General features: G+C 48.1%; 1 protein-coding gene across 1 annotated transcript; it reads right to left on the bottom strand.

Annotated features, from left to right (window-relative positions):
• Window positions 1-586: 586 nt before the first annotated feature.
• On the bottom strand, window positions 587-9,111 carry ODF1 (outer dense fiber of sperm tails 1; the record flags this gene model as incomplete). Its single annotated transcript, XM_081111665.1, has 2 exons — window positions 587-1,064; window positions 8,789-9,111. 2 exons carry the CDS (start codon window positions 9,109-9,111, stop codon window positions 587-589), a joined length of 801 nt encoding a protein of 266 aa, XP_080967791.1.
• Window positions 9,112-14,625: the final 5,514 nt, after the last annotated feature.

Genomic DNA, 14,625 nt, shown 5'->3' with positions numbered 1-14,625 from the left:
CCTGAACCGGAGGCGGCCATGCCCCCAGGCCCTGGCCAAGTTGAAAGAAACGACAAGCTGCATGGCCGCCCACCCCTTGGTCCATGGACATGCATTTCTCCTCCGATTGTTGCCCAGTAAGAAGGCCGAGGGCAGTTTGCCTGGGGCGTCCCTCTCTCTCCAGTGCTCCCACTGCAGCAGCTTCACAAAAGCACCTGCCTTCACCCTAGCCTGCGCCTGCGCCTGCGTTCACGGTGAGGTTGCTGGGCTTGGCCATTTCACGGCACCATTTGGACACCCAGTGTCTGAGTTTGCCCACCAAGAGCATCTTTTCCTGGATCTTGGCAGCAGTTGGGTGTTGAGGAGGACACAGGAGGGCAGATCTCTCTCTCCCATTCCCACCCACGAATTCCTCCCAGGCCCTCTCGCTGGGCAGGCCTCCTGCCTGGGTGGGATCGAAAAGACTTGCACATGACACCAGCGCGTTGCACCTATGTATTCAGTTCCCTATGTACTGGAGTAACAGGGGCCTAGGAAGGGGGAGAAAAACACTGGAAGAGCTGCCTGGCCGGAGTAACTACCTAACTACATCATGGCTTCCTACGCTTCACAAAATCATCTTCCTACAGGAGAATCGGCTGCCGCAGGGGTAGCAGGGGTTGCAAGGGTTGCAAGGGTCGCAGGGGCTGCAGGGGCTGCAGGGGTTGCAGGGGTTGCAGGGGTTGCAGGGGCTGCAGGGGCTGCAGGGGTTGCAGGGGTTGCAAGGGTTGCAGGGACTGCAGGGAGACGTGCAGGGGTAGCACGGAGACTCGATCTTGACGCAGCTGCCCAGCCCGTAGGAGTAGGTCACGTCCTTCTCGTCCACGCACGGGGGCAGGCTGAACTCCTTGCAGATGTTCATGTAGCTGTACTTCTTCGAGCCCAGGCAGTCATACCTGTTCTCCCGCTCCGCCGACACGCACACCTTTCCGTCCTTCACGCGGACCTTCACTTGGTCGGGTTCAAAGCCGCACACGTTCACCGATCCTAAAATGTTACTGCTACAGCAAGAGGAGGCCAGAATCCTGTTGGTGGTTCTTCTCAGTCTGCAGTGGAGAACATGGACAGGGCGAGAGGAAAATCTCAGAACTCAGCTTGAGAAGCAGTATGTTGATCTCTATTTTTTTTTTTTTAATAGCGAAAGTAAACACCCATCCGTATGGAAAAATCACATGTTACAGAAGTGTATAAAGTAAACTGCAAAAGGCCTCCCATGTAAATGACACTCCCCACAGGTAAACCTCTGCTAACAACAGTGAGAGGCTTGGCCTTCCAGATATTTCTTTTGTATTTAAATCCCAGCTCCTCCTCTGATCAGTTACGAAAACTTGGGCAGGCTCCTTGCCCTCACTGTGCCTCAGTTTCCTCATCTGTAAAACGAAAATAGTAACAGTACCTACATCATAGTATTGGTTCAATGAAATGATGTATTTTGCCTAAAATTGTACTCGGCACATTATACACTCTGCTTAATTATTACCATGATCATTAGTATTATTACTATTATGGTTTTTTGTTTTTTTTTTTAACAGGATCCAACTAATAAGATACCATTTAAAATGATGGCTGTCAGCCTTAGAATTCAGCCCTGCTTATCCATGGGACAGGTGCCATCACTGGGCCATCACACAGACTCAGCCTCAACACCCCATCAACAAATGACAAGGCTGCATGCCAGGCCCTGCCTCGTCTCCTCCTGCCTGCGGCTGCTCCAGGCTCTGGATGGCTGGCCCCAGCAGGGAAGTCCCCTTGCAGGGGGCTGTGTGCTGGATCCTACCACCTCCTCATCTAGTGACTTCCTGCTGGCAGCTTGAAATATAGCATGGTGAGCACCTTTACACCATGGAAATTGGCAAACACTACGCATCAAGGTTTTTCTCTTCCCACCACCAAGCTGATTGGTAGGTACCCCTGCTGGTGGCCCTTGGAGCAGATCTCCATGGGTTATGTAGAGCGGCCTTGTTGCTGCTCCTCAGTCCGGTGCATAAATCCTGAATAATAAAACAACAATAACAACAGCTCACACGAATCAATCACTTATGATACATCAGGAGGTGGTCAAGTGAAGTGCATACGAGCACAAGCCCTGCAACCCGTGTAGGTCCAAATCTTGGCTCTGCCACTGTGGACAAGTTACTGAATCTCTGTGCCTCAGTTTCTGCATCTGTAACTCTGGGACCTACTTGTGGAGTTGTTGTGAGGCTTAAATTAGTGAATGAATTAAAAGTATTTATAATAGTGCTTGGCACATGCTGAAGATGTTGGGTTTTGTCTCCGCCCCCCCTCCTCCCCCCCACAATGTACCATAGAAAGTGCTAACCTGGCAAAGGCATTGTTTTGTTTAATTTCACAATAACCTTTTATTGCCAATGTAATTATCACCGTTTTACAGGTGAGGAGAAGGGAACAGTGGTGAATGGCAGGGTCTGGATTCATATACAGGCCTGTTAATGGCAAGGTTTCTCAGACTCTGGCCTGCCGGGGTCCATTTTCTAAATGCCCAATCCTTCCCAAGACAACTCAGCACTCTGAAATGGTCTTTTATCCCTTAACATTAAGACAATCTGTGTTCTAAGAGAGACTCCTGGCAACTCTTGCATCTCTGTCTCCAAAGGAAGGCCTTGGTGTGTGGGATTCCTAGAACTTCTTCCAGTTTGAGGCATCTGGACTCAATGATTGGGCTATTGGTTTGAGATACATTTTTAATTCTTACTTTTTATGCTGAATTTTATTTATACGCTTCTTTTTGTTACATAAGTTAGGCAAGTTCATTGCAGAAAACTCAGGAAATACAGATAAGCAAAAAGATGGTGTATATTTTTTTAAATACCCATAAGCCTATATAACATTTAACATTTTGGGGTTAGACTCTCCGTGTGTGTGTGTGTGTGTGTGTGTGTGTGTGTGTGTATCTATTTCTACATAGATATATAGTTTTGTGTGTGCTATTATGAAATCATGCTATACATATGGCTTCAAATCTGCATTTTTCTCTTGATAAGCCCTATCATGATTGGTTTAACAATGTGAGCCCTTGTACTGACAGTTATAAACCAGGGTTCTTACTGGCTAATTCCAAAATGGTCTAATAGAAGATGTTGAGGCTGACAAAAATCTTTGGCGAGGCACCCAGAGGACTGGGGCAGTCATTCGGCTCCATTTCCACCCCTGGGGGTGGTATGGGGCCCAGGTGTGCCAGGGTACCCACAGGCCATACTAAGAGGAAAGGAAGAGAATTGGACTGTCTTTGAAATCTGTACGTGACCCTGTGAGAACAACAGGAGAAAAGGCATTCTCTGTCTGGGTGGGCAGAGAGCAGCACACAAAGGGGCTCCATGCCTCTGTGGATGGAGCACAGGCCTGAAGCCCCAACAGCCCGAGCCAAGAGTGGAGCACAGAGCAGACGAGTGCCCCAGGTCTCCAAGAATCTCCCTTGGTGTGTGTGGACTGAGAGCCAAGCTCTTCTGTTCAGCTCAGACCTTCCAGGTGGAGATAAGAAACATCCAAAACATCAAAGTCCGCCATGCAGGCAGGGCTGGGCCTCACAAAGAATGGCCAGGGACCCCAAGCAGGACTGCTAGACCTGGCTACTGCCACGACTGATTTCACCGAGGTCCCAGGCCCTGTGCAGGAGGCGGATCTGGGAGCCAGACCTACAAGCCACAGCAGACTCCAAGGTCCATCTCCTCCTCTTAGCAACCTGCATCTTCGGGGACAATTTCATGTATTTTATTGCTTAGACTCCCCCTCTTTTCTGTTCCCCTCACTCTGTCTCCTTTGTCCCTGCAGCAGCTGCACAGGAGTCTCTCCAAAGTGGATCTTCAGAAAGTTGCCCAGGAAGTCTTGGCACGGCCAGGTTTTTCTTCCTTTTGTTCCTCGGTCAGAGGCTAACAGCGAGGATGTGTGGGTTTGGGAGAAATTGCCAGAGCCACATTTTACTCATCAGCCTCAACTCTCAACGTGCAACTTGCCTCCTGCCTAGAGGTGGCCTCCTCATCCCACATGGGATCGTCCGTGGCTCCGTGGGGACTGCCTCCTGTACTTGTCATGACGGAGCTTAGCCACAGTAAACGGGAAACTGGCCCCTTTGGTTTGTTGCGGAAGCCTCTTGGAAAGCTGGGGTAAAGCGAGTGGACGGCCAGTGCCTATGTCTGCCACCTCTTCTCCCTCCTGACTCTGAATTTCACCTGAACGTACAACCAAGCTCCTGAAGGTGACACACGGCCCACTGCAATGATGAGCTACACAGCCAGCCATCTTCACAAAGGTATAACCGCGGTGCAGCCTGGTGATGAATACAGTAACAAAGATGTCAGAAAGGCCTCTTGCCCTAGCTGGTTTGGCTCAGTGGATAGAGCATCCGTCGCTTGCGGACTGAAGGGTCCCGATTGCAGTCAAGGGCACGTTCCCGGGTTGCGGGCTGGATCCTCAGTAGGGGGCGTGCAGGAGGCAGCCAATCAATGATTCTCTCTCATCATTGGTGTTTCTATCTCTCTCTCTTCCTCTCCCTTCCTCTCTGAAATCAATAAAATCTATATATTTTTTTAAAAAGGCCTCACTTTACCCAAGAGCCAAGGGAAGTAGGCCTTTCTCTAGTGGTCCTTGAGGTACTTGGCTTTTTCTGCTAATTTAGAGCTTTTTAGGACCTAGTAAACTAGATCCCTCTTTTCCAACATGTTTTTCCCCTTCTCTTCTTTCTTCTCCCTCTTCCCTTCTTTTCCGGCCTTGTCTCTCTTCTCCGGATTCTGGTTGATACGGAAGAATGATGCCATGGCAGGAGTGCGTCCCCGATGCAGGTGCACCCCCCACAGAGCTGGTGGAAACAGGTGGCTCGGCCCCACCCCCAGAGTTCTGACTCAGCAGGCCTGCCAGAGGAGCTGAGGATTTGCATTTCTAACAAGTTCCAGGTGGTGCTCCCGCTGCTGGCCCAGAGACCGCTCTTTGAGAATCACTGACCAGACTAGGCAAGCCTGGCTTCAAGCCCCGGATCTCCCACCTCCTGGTGACCAAGGACAGGGCTGCAAAGTCTGTTTCATGATTGTAAGATGGCCACGATGGTACAAGGATGAAACGAAGCAGAAGGTCGAGGGACAGTTTCACTCTTAAAGGGTAAGTCTATCAGGCTCCACCTTATTCAGGCTTTCCCCAAACCTGAGGTTTGAAGTGACCAAACCCCCGTCCTGTATCATTAAACAAGGCCAAACGGAATAGCAGACATGCACTTGGCCTAGATGGGCAGCAGCTCCTACTCCTGCCCTCCGGGGGTGACTGGGCTCCGAGACCTGTGGGTATGAGGAGACTGAGATCCCTCCCTTCCCACGGAAGGAAGCCAGTCTTTCACCCGCCAGGGTTCCCCCCTTTAAGGAGGCCATAGCTTCTGAGTCAAGGAACGGGGTGAGGGTGGGGGATGGAAAGGTTTCCCCGAGGGCTCAGAACTGGGCCAGGCCCTGCGAACCCGGCAAAGAAGCCACCGTGAGGGCTGGCCTTCATCAGCCTCGAGAGTAAGAGTGATTCCGTGAAAACCCCGTTCTCAGAGTGTGAAGGGGCGAACCAGGAAAGAAATGAGAAGGCAGATGTGTGAGGTTCACAGAAGACGGGTGCCCCTTGTGTGGGGATCTTCGAGGGTATTTTTCACTGAGACTCAGGCCGACCACAGTGGTGAGTGGGGCGACGTGCAACCTCAGGACCAGTTTCCAGGTGTCAGCCAAGGCTGCAGGGGTGAGGCCACCGCCCCCCTGCAGTGTGGCTGCAAGTCAAGGTTCCTTTGTCCATGAAGACTTCTGCCAGGAGCAGAGCAGCTGCCGGGCCTCATTAATTAGGTACCAAACCCCGAAGGGCAGGGGAGCGTGGCAGCTGGCTCTTGTTTGTTTCTCCCACTTGAGTACAGAGCACGGAGAGCCCACAAAGTGAGGCGCTGACTGAGGTGCAAACCAAGTCGGGTTGGCGGCACAGCTTCTTACAAAGGAAATCCAATTCCGTTACTTCAGTCCTTGTACGTCCAGAAGAGGAAGGAAGGGTCAGGGGAGCCGCCAGCGTGTGCTTGCTGTGCAGGCGTTAATTTGGTGGGAAAAAAAACATCCAAGAAGCTAAAGAAACCAGAGTACTGGCTTGGGTCTCTGCTGAGGAGGACACCACCAACGTGTCTCTTGAACTGCTCAGTAAACAAGGAGAATGATCGGCCTTCCATCCCCAGTGTCTACCCACATGCACACAAGTATGCAGGCACACGCATCATCACATAGATACACTCAGGGATGCTCAAGAAACTCGGGGGGCAATTCAGCTGTCAGCAAACTCTTCCCATCAGTTGGTGAAGCAGCAGCAGAGCAGAGCAGACGGACTCCCACAAAGAAACTCTATGCCGGTGAGGCCGGGGCAGCCGCAGACCACGGAACCTCACTTTCTGGGTCGGCAAAGAACCTTCTGGACAACATCTGACAGGACACATCCTACCTGACCAAACAGCTAGCGTGTTTGTTGTTGTTTTTTAAAGGAGCAAAAGGTCATGAATATGATTGCTAAACTCAACAAGCCTCGGGCAATGTTTCACACTGAAAATTGTTTTTTAAGAAAATTGAATCAAGCTAATATTTCTGGATCTGTTTAGTCACGGATTGGGCGTTAGCTGAGATGTAAGCAAAAAAGAGGCATTTCACTGGAAGAAAAAATATGAACAGTGAGAGTCCTTTGGGATTGGGGCCAGAGCTTGAAATTTTCATCCATATTCAGGAAAAATGGAATATTTAGGATAGTGAAATGCTGCGCTGTCAGAAATAGAGCGTAGGAGGGTGTGCATGTGCTGGAAGGGAAGGGGCTGCGAGGAGACACAAGAGGGCAAGTCTGAGGTCACTTGTAAAATGGATCTACCAGTTTAGAGATCTGGGAGGCAATGTAAAGACCTCACCAGCTTCCTGTACTGCCGCAGGCACAGAAAAAGTGAGCAAAAATCCAGACATTGTCAGGAAAGGTATCACAAACCATTGAAAGCGTTACCTTGTGTACAGACCTCTCTGCTGAGAATTAAGCTTGGGGTCTAATTCAAGAAGTAGGGCCTCCTGGAGGCGGAGGGTGCCTCCAGGATAAAGAGGATAAAGAACAGAGGCTTTCTCCCCCAGAGCGCCTGGAGAGGAGGGACAGCCAGGGGACATGGGTTGAAAGGACGTGAATCCAAGGTCATCAAGCGTTCAAAGGGAGAGTGGACACAGACCAAGTATTACAAAAGAACCCCTGGCTCAATGTGCATGCTTCTTATAACTTGGTACTCCAAGGAGTAAAAATAAAAAGTGGTTCAAGTTGAGTGTAGATGAGTTTATAGGCAGTAACCCCATCCTCCACTATTAAGGCAGGTTTGTTCTTGGCCTTTGGTGACTGATGACATGAACAATAATTGCCTTGTTACCCTTTATCACTGTCACTGTTGTCAAGGGTCCCACTCACCCTCTGTCTCCCCATCTCCTCTCTCTCTCTCTCTCTCTCTCTCTCTCTCTCTCTCTCAATTAATCATCAGGATGGGACAATGCTGTTTAAAGATAGAAACTTGCAATGAGTAGTAAATAAGTTCTAGTGATCTAACATTAGCACAGTATAGAAATATAGACAAGACTATTGTATTATAATCATCAAACTTGCTAAGGGACTAGAACTTAATTATTTCAACCACTAAAAAGCAATGATAATTATGTTATATGATTATAGAGGTGCTAATTATCGCTACAATGGCAGTCATATTACATTATACGAATGTAACAAATTAACATGTTGTACACCTTAAATTTACACAACGGTATATGTCAAGTATAGTTCAACAAAAATATCTATTTGTGCACATCCTTAAAAAATAGCATATTAAATAGGGGTTTTTTTTTTTTGGTACCTTGCTTTTTTCACTTAATACAACAATACCTAAAATGCTTCATCAATCCTTTTTGCATCTACATTATCATTTCAATGTATGGATGGACCAGAATTTATTTCACCAGGGGACTGGGCTTTCAAGCAGTTTTTTTCAATAATTGTAACAGACTAAACAGCATATGTGGAAAGTAAGAAAAGGAAGGCTTCTCCAGACCAAAAAAAGAAAATGTAATGAAACGGAAAACATTTTAAATGACTTTTAAAATTACCCAATTCAATTAATTAAGCCTTTCCAGCTCTGTTCTGAAAGTGGAGACTCTCAGTTCTGTAATCTGCACGACCTTTAGCAGAGTCGGAGGGGCAACATAATAGAAGCCAACTCCAGATGAATTTTAAGTCTTTCTCTGAAGTTGGGGGATGAGAGAAAGGTTTTCCGACATCACCCAGAAAATGCCTCTATTGTTCAATTTGCTCTTAAAGCCTCTGCCAGACATTAAGGACTTGATCAATTATTATTACTTCTCCTGGAGTCATTTCTGTACGTCCAACTATACTCAAATCACTTTATTCATAACCAGAAAAAATGTGTGGTTCACTGCTTGCAATAGCTTTTTAACGACACCTCCTGCTTCTCTCCCTCATTAAAGCCATAGTATTTATCATGTTGGCGCTCCGGCTATAAACCAACGACAATCCTGCCCATTGCCATCATTACACTGTCTTTTGAGAATCTTCTAATCCCCACCACAGACCCTTTTCCTCTTCTTCTCTTAAATCTTTGCTAAGCCTCCAGAGGCATTACCCTGAACCCTCTTCCTCTTTGTTCAAGTATCGATTGTCCCATCCCCCCTACCCTTACTCTAACTTATAAGGCTAATTATACCAACTATAAAAAATCTTAAAAAAGTTCCTTTACTTGGCCAGCTCTCTCTTTTCATCTTCTATGGCTCTAATGGCTTTCCTCTCCAAACTTCTGAGGGATGGTCGGAGACAGTAAAGCTTGAAGTCACACAGGCAACAAGGGTAGTAGAGATCGCACAGGCCGCAGGCTCGGGAGCGCTTCGAATAGCACAGGCAGTACGGGTACGGGTGCAAGTCACAACAGCAGTACGGGTGCATATATAAGTCACACAGGCATCGTGTGCTGAGCTCGTCGATGCATCTCAATTGCCTCAGTTCTCTGTCCACCTTCTTTATGTCCCTTCTAACACTGTCCAAAAGACAGCTCAGTGCAGCCATTACAGTCACACCTTATTGTTCTGGGAGTACCGTTGGGAAATGGCACTCCGGGGAAAAAAAATTGTTCTAAGCTCTTCTCAGAAGTTTCTTTTAAAAATAAATCAGGCACACATGCTTCACTTACTTTAAAGCTTGTGTGCTGTGACCTCACCACCTCTGAAGGATGTCATAGTCGCTTGGTTGCCATGACAACCGTACACAGACATGGTCTTCGGAGGCCCTCCTCAGGGTTATCAAGCTGCTCTCAGAACTATACTAATGTTGAAATCTCATTCATCTTGAAGTGGGATGGGTCCCCCAAGCACTCACAGCTCTTTGGGGGTTCATGGGGCGAAACTTTAATGTCCTTGACTTGTGTGCGGGTGCCCTGAGGACTGGCTGAAGCTGTGAAGATCTTAGTGTGGACGATGGAAGGAGCGGCCTGGCTCCTTTCTCTACATTCTAGCTGCTCAGCCTTGACCTCACGCTTAGCCTTGCCCCTTACACTCTGGGATTCATTCTGGCCCCGAGTCTCTTCATATGTAGAATATAAAGAACTTTCCCATGGTTCTCCTTGCAAAGTCATCCTCAAGTCAGTGTTTGTCCTTGACCTTCTGAGCCCCCAGTCTCTGAATCCTGCCCCCCCCCTTTTTTTATCCTCACCCAAGGATATATTTTTATTTACTTTAGAGATAGAGGAAGGGAGAGAGAAAAAATTGATGTGAGAGAGAAACATTGATCAGTTGCCTCCAAATGCACCCTGACCAGGGATCAAACCCGAAACCTGGGTATGTGCCCTGACCAGGAATTAAACCGGCGATGCTTCAGTGTACAGGGCAGGACGTCACTCCAGCCAGCTGAGTCATCCGGCCAGGGCTGAGTCCTGCCCTTCCTTTAAGAGCTGGAGTCCTGGCCATGCTGTGACATCAGTTCTCCAGTGGTCTGGGTCCTGCTCCGAAGTGTCCATCTCTCAAGGCTTAGGGTCCTGTCCTCGGTCACCACTGCCCAGCAACTACTCCTCTGGTCTTGTGTCCAAGTCTCCAATGCCTTGGCCCTGAGTGATTCCTTGATACTCTTGTGGCCATACCTCACGTTGGTCAAAGCCAACTGCCTGAAACCCCTACTTGGGGAGGTCTCCTGTGCTCCCAACGGGCTCAGCACATGACCTCAGGCTCAGCCTCAGCCTTGGCTCGAGGACTTGGGCCCTTCCCCTCAAACTGCTATCCAGCTCTCAAATCCCCTTTTTATAGACTAAGACCCAGGGTACTTGAGGACAAGTAGTTGGATGTGACACTGGAGAAGGAGACAGGGGCCAGGCTTGAAGTGACTTGTGGGCCAGCCAAAGAGTTTGGACTTTATTTTGAACATAATGAAGAATCACTGATTTTTCTTTGTTGTTGCGAGAAGTTGAAAGGTAGGTCTGAGAGCCACACTGAAGGTACATTAAAAGGGGATAACAGTAGTGGTGACTTCTGCTAGAAGGCAAGAGACAGCCAAAGTCTGGACTGGGGGTCCCTGCTATAGGGATGGCAAGAAGGAAGCCAATGGGATCACCTTCCCCACATCCACTCAGGCCGCATCCAATCCATTCAGCTAGAGTGACTTTCATATATAAATCGGTCATTCCTTAACCCCACTCCCAAAAAAGTCCCCAATGCCTTTCCTGTCCTTATAGAAGAAGGGCCCAAATCCTTTTAAGGTGCTGAACAATAGGGCCTCTAACCTTCCTCTCCAGTCTCCCCTCCTATCATTATTCCTGTAATTCATTAGGCTTCTTGAAGTATCACTCAGTCCATCTCATTTAGGACTGTGGGCATTCTAACCACCTGTTTAGAAATTGAACTCCCACACCATGCCCTTGATCTAGTTAACTCCCAAGGAATTCTTTTGATCTTCTCTTAAATGTTCCTTCCCCAAACTAAACACTCATGGCTTTGCATATTTCTTTTGCACCATCATTTGTCTGTTTCCCTAAATATAAAGGCAGGGAACTTGTCTTTTTATTTTAATTTTTTTAAAAATTGATTTGAGACAGAGAGAAGGGGGGAAGGAGGGAGGGAGGGAGGGAGAGAAAGAGATCAGATTTTTGTTCTACATATTTACGTATTCATTGGTTGATTCTTGTATGTGCCCTGACCAGGGATCAGACCCTACAAACTTGGCGTAGTGGGATGACTCTCTAACCAGCTGAGCTACCTGGCCAGGGAACCTTCTCTTTTTTCCCTCATCATTGGTTACCTACCACCCTGCCTGGTACATATTAGGGGCTTCAGATTTATTCACCAAATGACCAAATTAATGAATTAAACAGAATTCAACAAATAGCACAAGGATAGAGGGAGGGAGTAATGACTCCAGGGTTTCTAGCGTGGCAGATTCATGGTGCCATTGACTGGGGTAAGAGACACAGGAAGAAGAATGTGTTTGGAGGTCATGCTGAACTTGAGACGGACATGACAACTTTAAGGTAGAAGCGTGGAGTAGTCTGTGGATAAGTGGGTCTGAAACTCAAGTGAAAGCTGGGCTACAGATATCAATCCAGGAGCCACAGTTTTATAGGTAGTTGGAACCCTGAAGTGGGCAAGATCATTGAGAAGCAAGAATAGACTGAAAAAAGGAGAGGGTGGAAGAAGACTCCTCGGGAACAGTAATAAGAAATGAGGAAAGTACAGGAGCTCATGGAAGGCTCATAGAAGGAGAATTAGAGAGGGAAGAGCCCCTACACTGAAGTCCCTAATTTGTCACTAGACCAAGCCCGGCATTCCCCAGGGCTCCCCAGCCTTGACCGAGGGGCACCTCTCTGTGAGATGAAGTGTCTTAGTAAAGAAACCAAATTTCCCTGGAGGTATGAGAGTGGGAGGGTGGCCCCTGAGTCCCAGGGGATGAATAACACTCCTCTCTGGACAGTGTGAAGTCTTTCAGGAGTGATTCCACCCAGCTCTGAGAGTGGACTCCGCTGACAGGAACATGGGCTACGCTTTCCCGGGAGTTCATCGCAGGCCTACAGATGTCTCTCGCTCCAAGTGACAGACTTCTAAACCCTAATATCACCAGGAATCTCATCCCTTAGCAAATGTCAGCGAAGGTCAACACAAGCAACTCCTCAGTTTTAGATTCTTAAATACACAAGTTCGGGAATTTAAGTACACACATCTGTATACACATGGCACATTATGAAGACGGCTACCGCTGTGTTTTAACTAGGATTCTCCCACCCTTCCTTCCCATCCTTCTAGTGATTTCAGTCTTCATCATGATGCATTTTCTCGACATCACTTCTAGTGACTTAACAAAGGTACTGGTGACTCCTTTAAAGATCAGATGGAGCCCTAGCTGGTTTGACTCAGTGGATAGAGCATCACCCTGTGGACCAACGGGTCCCAGGTTCTATTCCGGTCAAGGGCATGTATCTTGGTTGCAGGCTCCTCACCAGCCCCGGCCTTGGTCAGGGCGCATGCAGGAGGCAACCAATCGCTGTGTTTCTCTCACATCGATGTTTCTCTCTGTCTTTCTCTCTTCTACTCTCTCTAAAAGATCAATGGAAAAATATCCTCGGGTGAGGATTATCAGAAACAAAACAAAACAAACAAAAAAATGGAAAAAAAAAAAAAAAAGATCAGATGGAAATGTGGCCTGTTCGTGTCAGAGGGACAAGATAGAAACTCATCAAAACCTGCAGAACAGGGGGAGGGAGAGGAGAGGAGGAAGAAGGTATAGGGGGTATAAAAGGAGATGGGAAAAATAAAAAATAAATAAAAATAAAAAAAAAACAGAAACCCACAGTAATAGTCTAGAGCAGCCGTACCCTTTTATGTAATGATGTTTACTTTGAATTTATATTAGTTCACACAAACACTCCATCCATGCTTTTGTTCCGGCCCTCTGGTCCAGTTTAAGAACCCATTGTGGCCCTCGAGTCAAAAAGTTTGCCCACGGCTGGTCTAGAGTCACAGCTTCCGGAAGCACAAACACAAGGGGCTTCCGTGGGCTCTAACGTGAGGATGGGCGCCCTCCTGACACAGGCTGTGCCTGTGGAAGCTCCCGTCCACCTTGGCTGGTGTGCAGAACGAGCCTCCTCTGCGGTGGAGGGCAGGCCTTGGCAACTTCCCGGGCTGGGCACCGTGGGTGCTGATCCCCCGTGTTGGTGGAACTGTGGGCCACAAAGGGTCTCCTCTGCCTCTTCCGCCAGGTAGGACGGTGGCAGGTCGCGCCCATTCTCCGGGCCGATGTCACTAAGATTCTCCTCTAGCAGCTTTGGATCCGCGTGTGGCACTTACACATCAAATACAAAATGATATACACAATGTGTTCTCAGCTATGTTAACAGCAATTCATATAAGGAGAAAAGAAACCCTGAAAAAGGAACTGGCATTCCTAAGTCGTGGGATGACAGATAACGTTTACATGTCTCTTTTCCAGGCTTTTCTGTGATTTCTAAGTTTCTTCAGAGAGGATGTCACCAATTTTATAAAGAAAACATGTTTGATGGTGTGCTGTCTGTCACACTAGCAACTCTGCATTGAATTGCTAAGCCCGCCTCTGGACCCTGCCTCTAACATTGAGGTGGGCTTCAGAGCCGTCCCTCTGCGAAGTCTGCTGTAGTGAACATCTACAGTTTGGCCTGCCCATCATCCATGGCACCTTCATTTAGTAAAATATCTTCCCTCCTACCCCATCCTCTGCCATTGGGTCCCACCAACACGGTTGCCCAGTCAAGGGGCAGGGCATTAACCAAAGCTGGCCAATCGGCCTCTCTTCTGGGAATTTGAACTTTCAAAGACTGAAGATTGCAGACGCTGATTCATACTGAAGTGGATCCAAAGAGACAATACTATACCTTCGTTTCTGTCCTGTTCTGTCATTTTCAAATTAGTTGTTCAGCTTTCCTTTGAGCACGTGAGCTCTCCATATCCTTCCAATAGACGCCTGCCTCTCTTAAGCGACCCTGTCAGCTTCTGATACTTCTAAACAACAGCCTGTGCCCCCGGACCAGTCCAAGGAGGACCAGTCCAGGCGGAACTGGTAGGTCAGCTGATACACCAGTAGACTTGTCTCATTCTGGCCCAGCTCCTGTCTCTGAACCCAGAAGTAGCTGCATCAAGGCCACCATTCCTGAAGGTCCTATTAGTACAGGACAGCAGTGGCAGGGGGGGGCGGGGGAGGGCAAGGGGGCGGAGGGTGAGATGTCTGAAAACACCCTATCCATGGACTGTCCCTGGGGCAGGAGAGCCTTCAATGAAGTCAGAATCCCAGAACCTTAGCTTGGAAAAACGAAGTCATCCAGACTAGTTTCCTTCTTTTTTAAAAAAAATATATTGTTATTAATTTCAGAGAGGAAAGTAGAGGGAGAGAGAGAGATAGAAAACATCAATGATGAGAGAGAATCATTGATCGGCTGCTTCCTGCACACCCCACACTGGGATCGAGCCCACAACCCGAGCATGTGCCCTGACAGGGAATCAAACCATAACCTCCTGGTGCATAGGTCGATGCTCAACCACTGAGCCACACCGGCCGGGCCAGACTAGCTTTCTT

The sequence above is a fragment of the Myotis nattereri genome (genome assembly GCF_964212035.1).
Source record: "Myotis nattereri genome assembly, chromosome: 17".
In the NCBI taxonomy this organism is placed as follows: domain Eukaryota; kingdom Metazoa; phylum Chordata; class Mammalia; order Chiroptera; family Vespertilionidae; genus Myotis; species Myotis nattereri.
The sequence above is the reverse complement of the archived record's forward strand: the minus strand, read 5'-3'. Positions and strand labels throughout refer to the sequence as shown.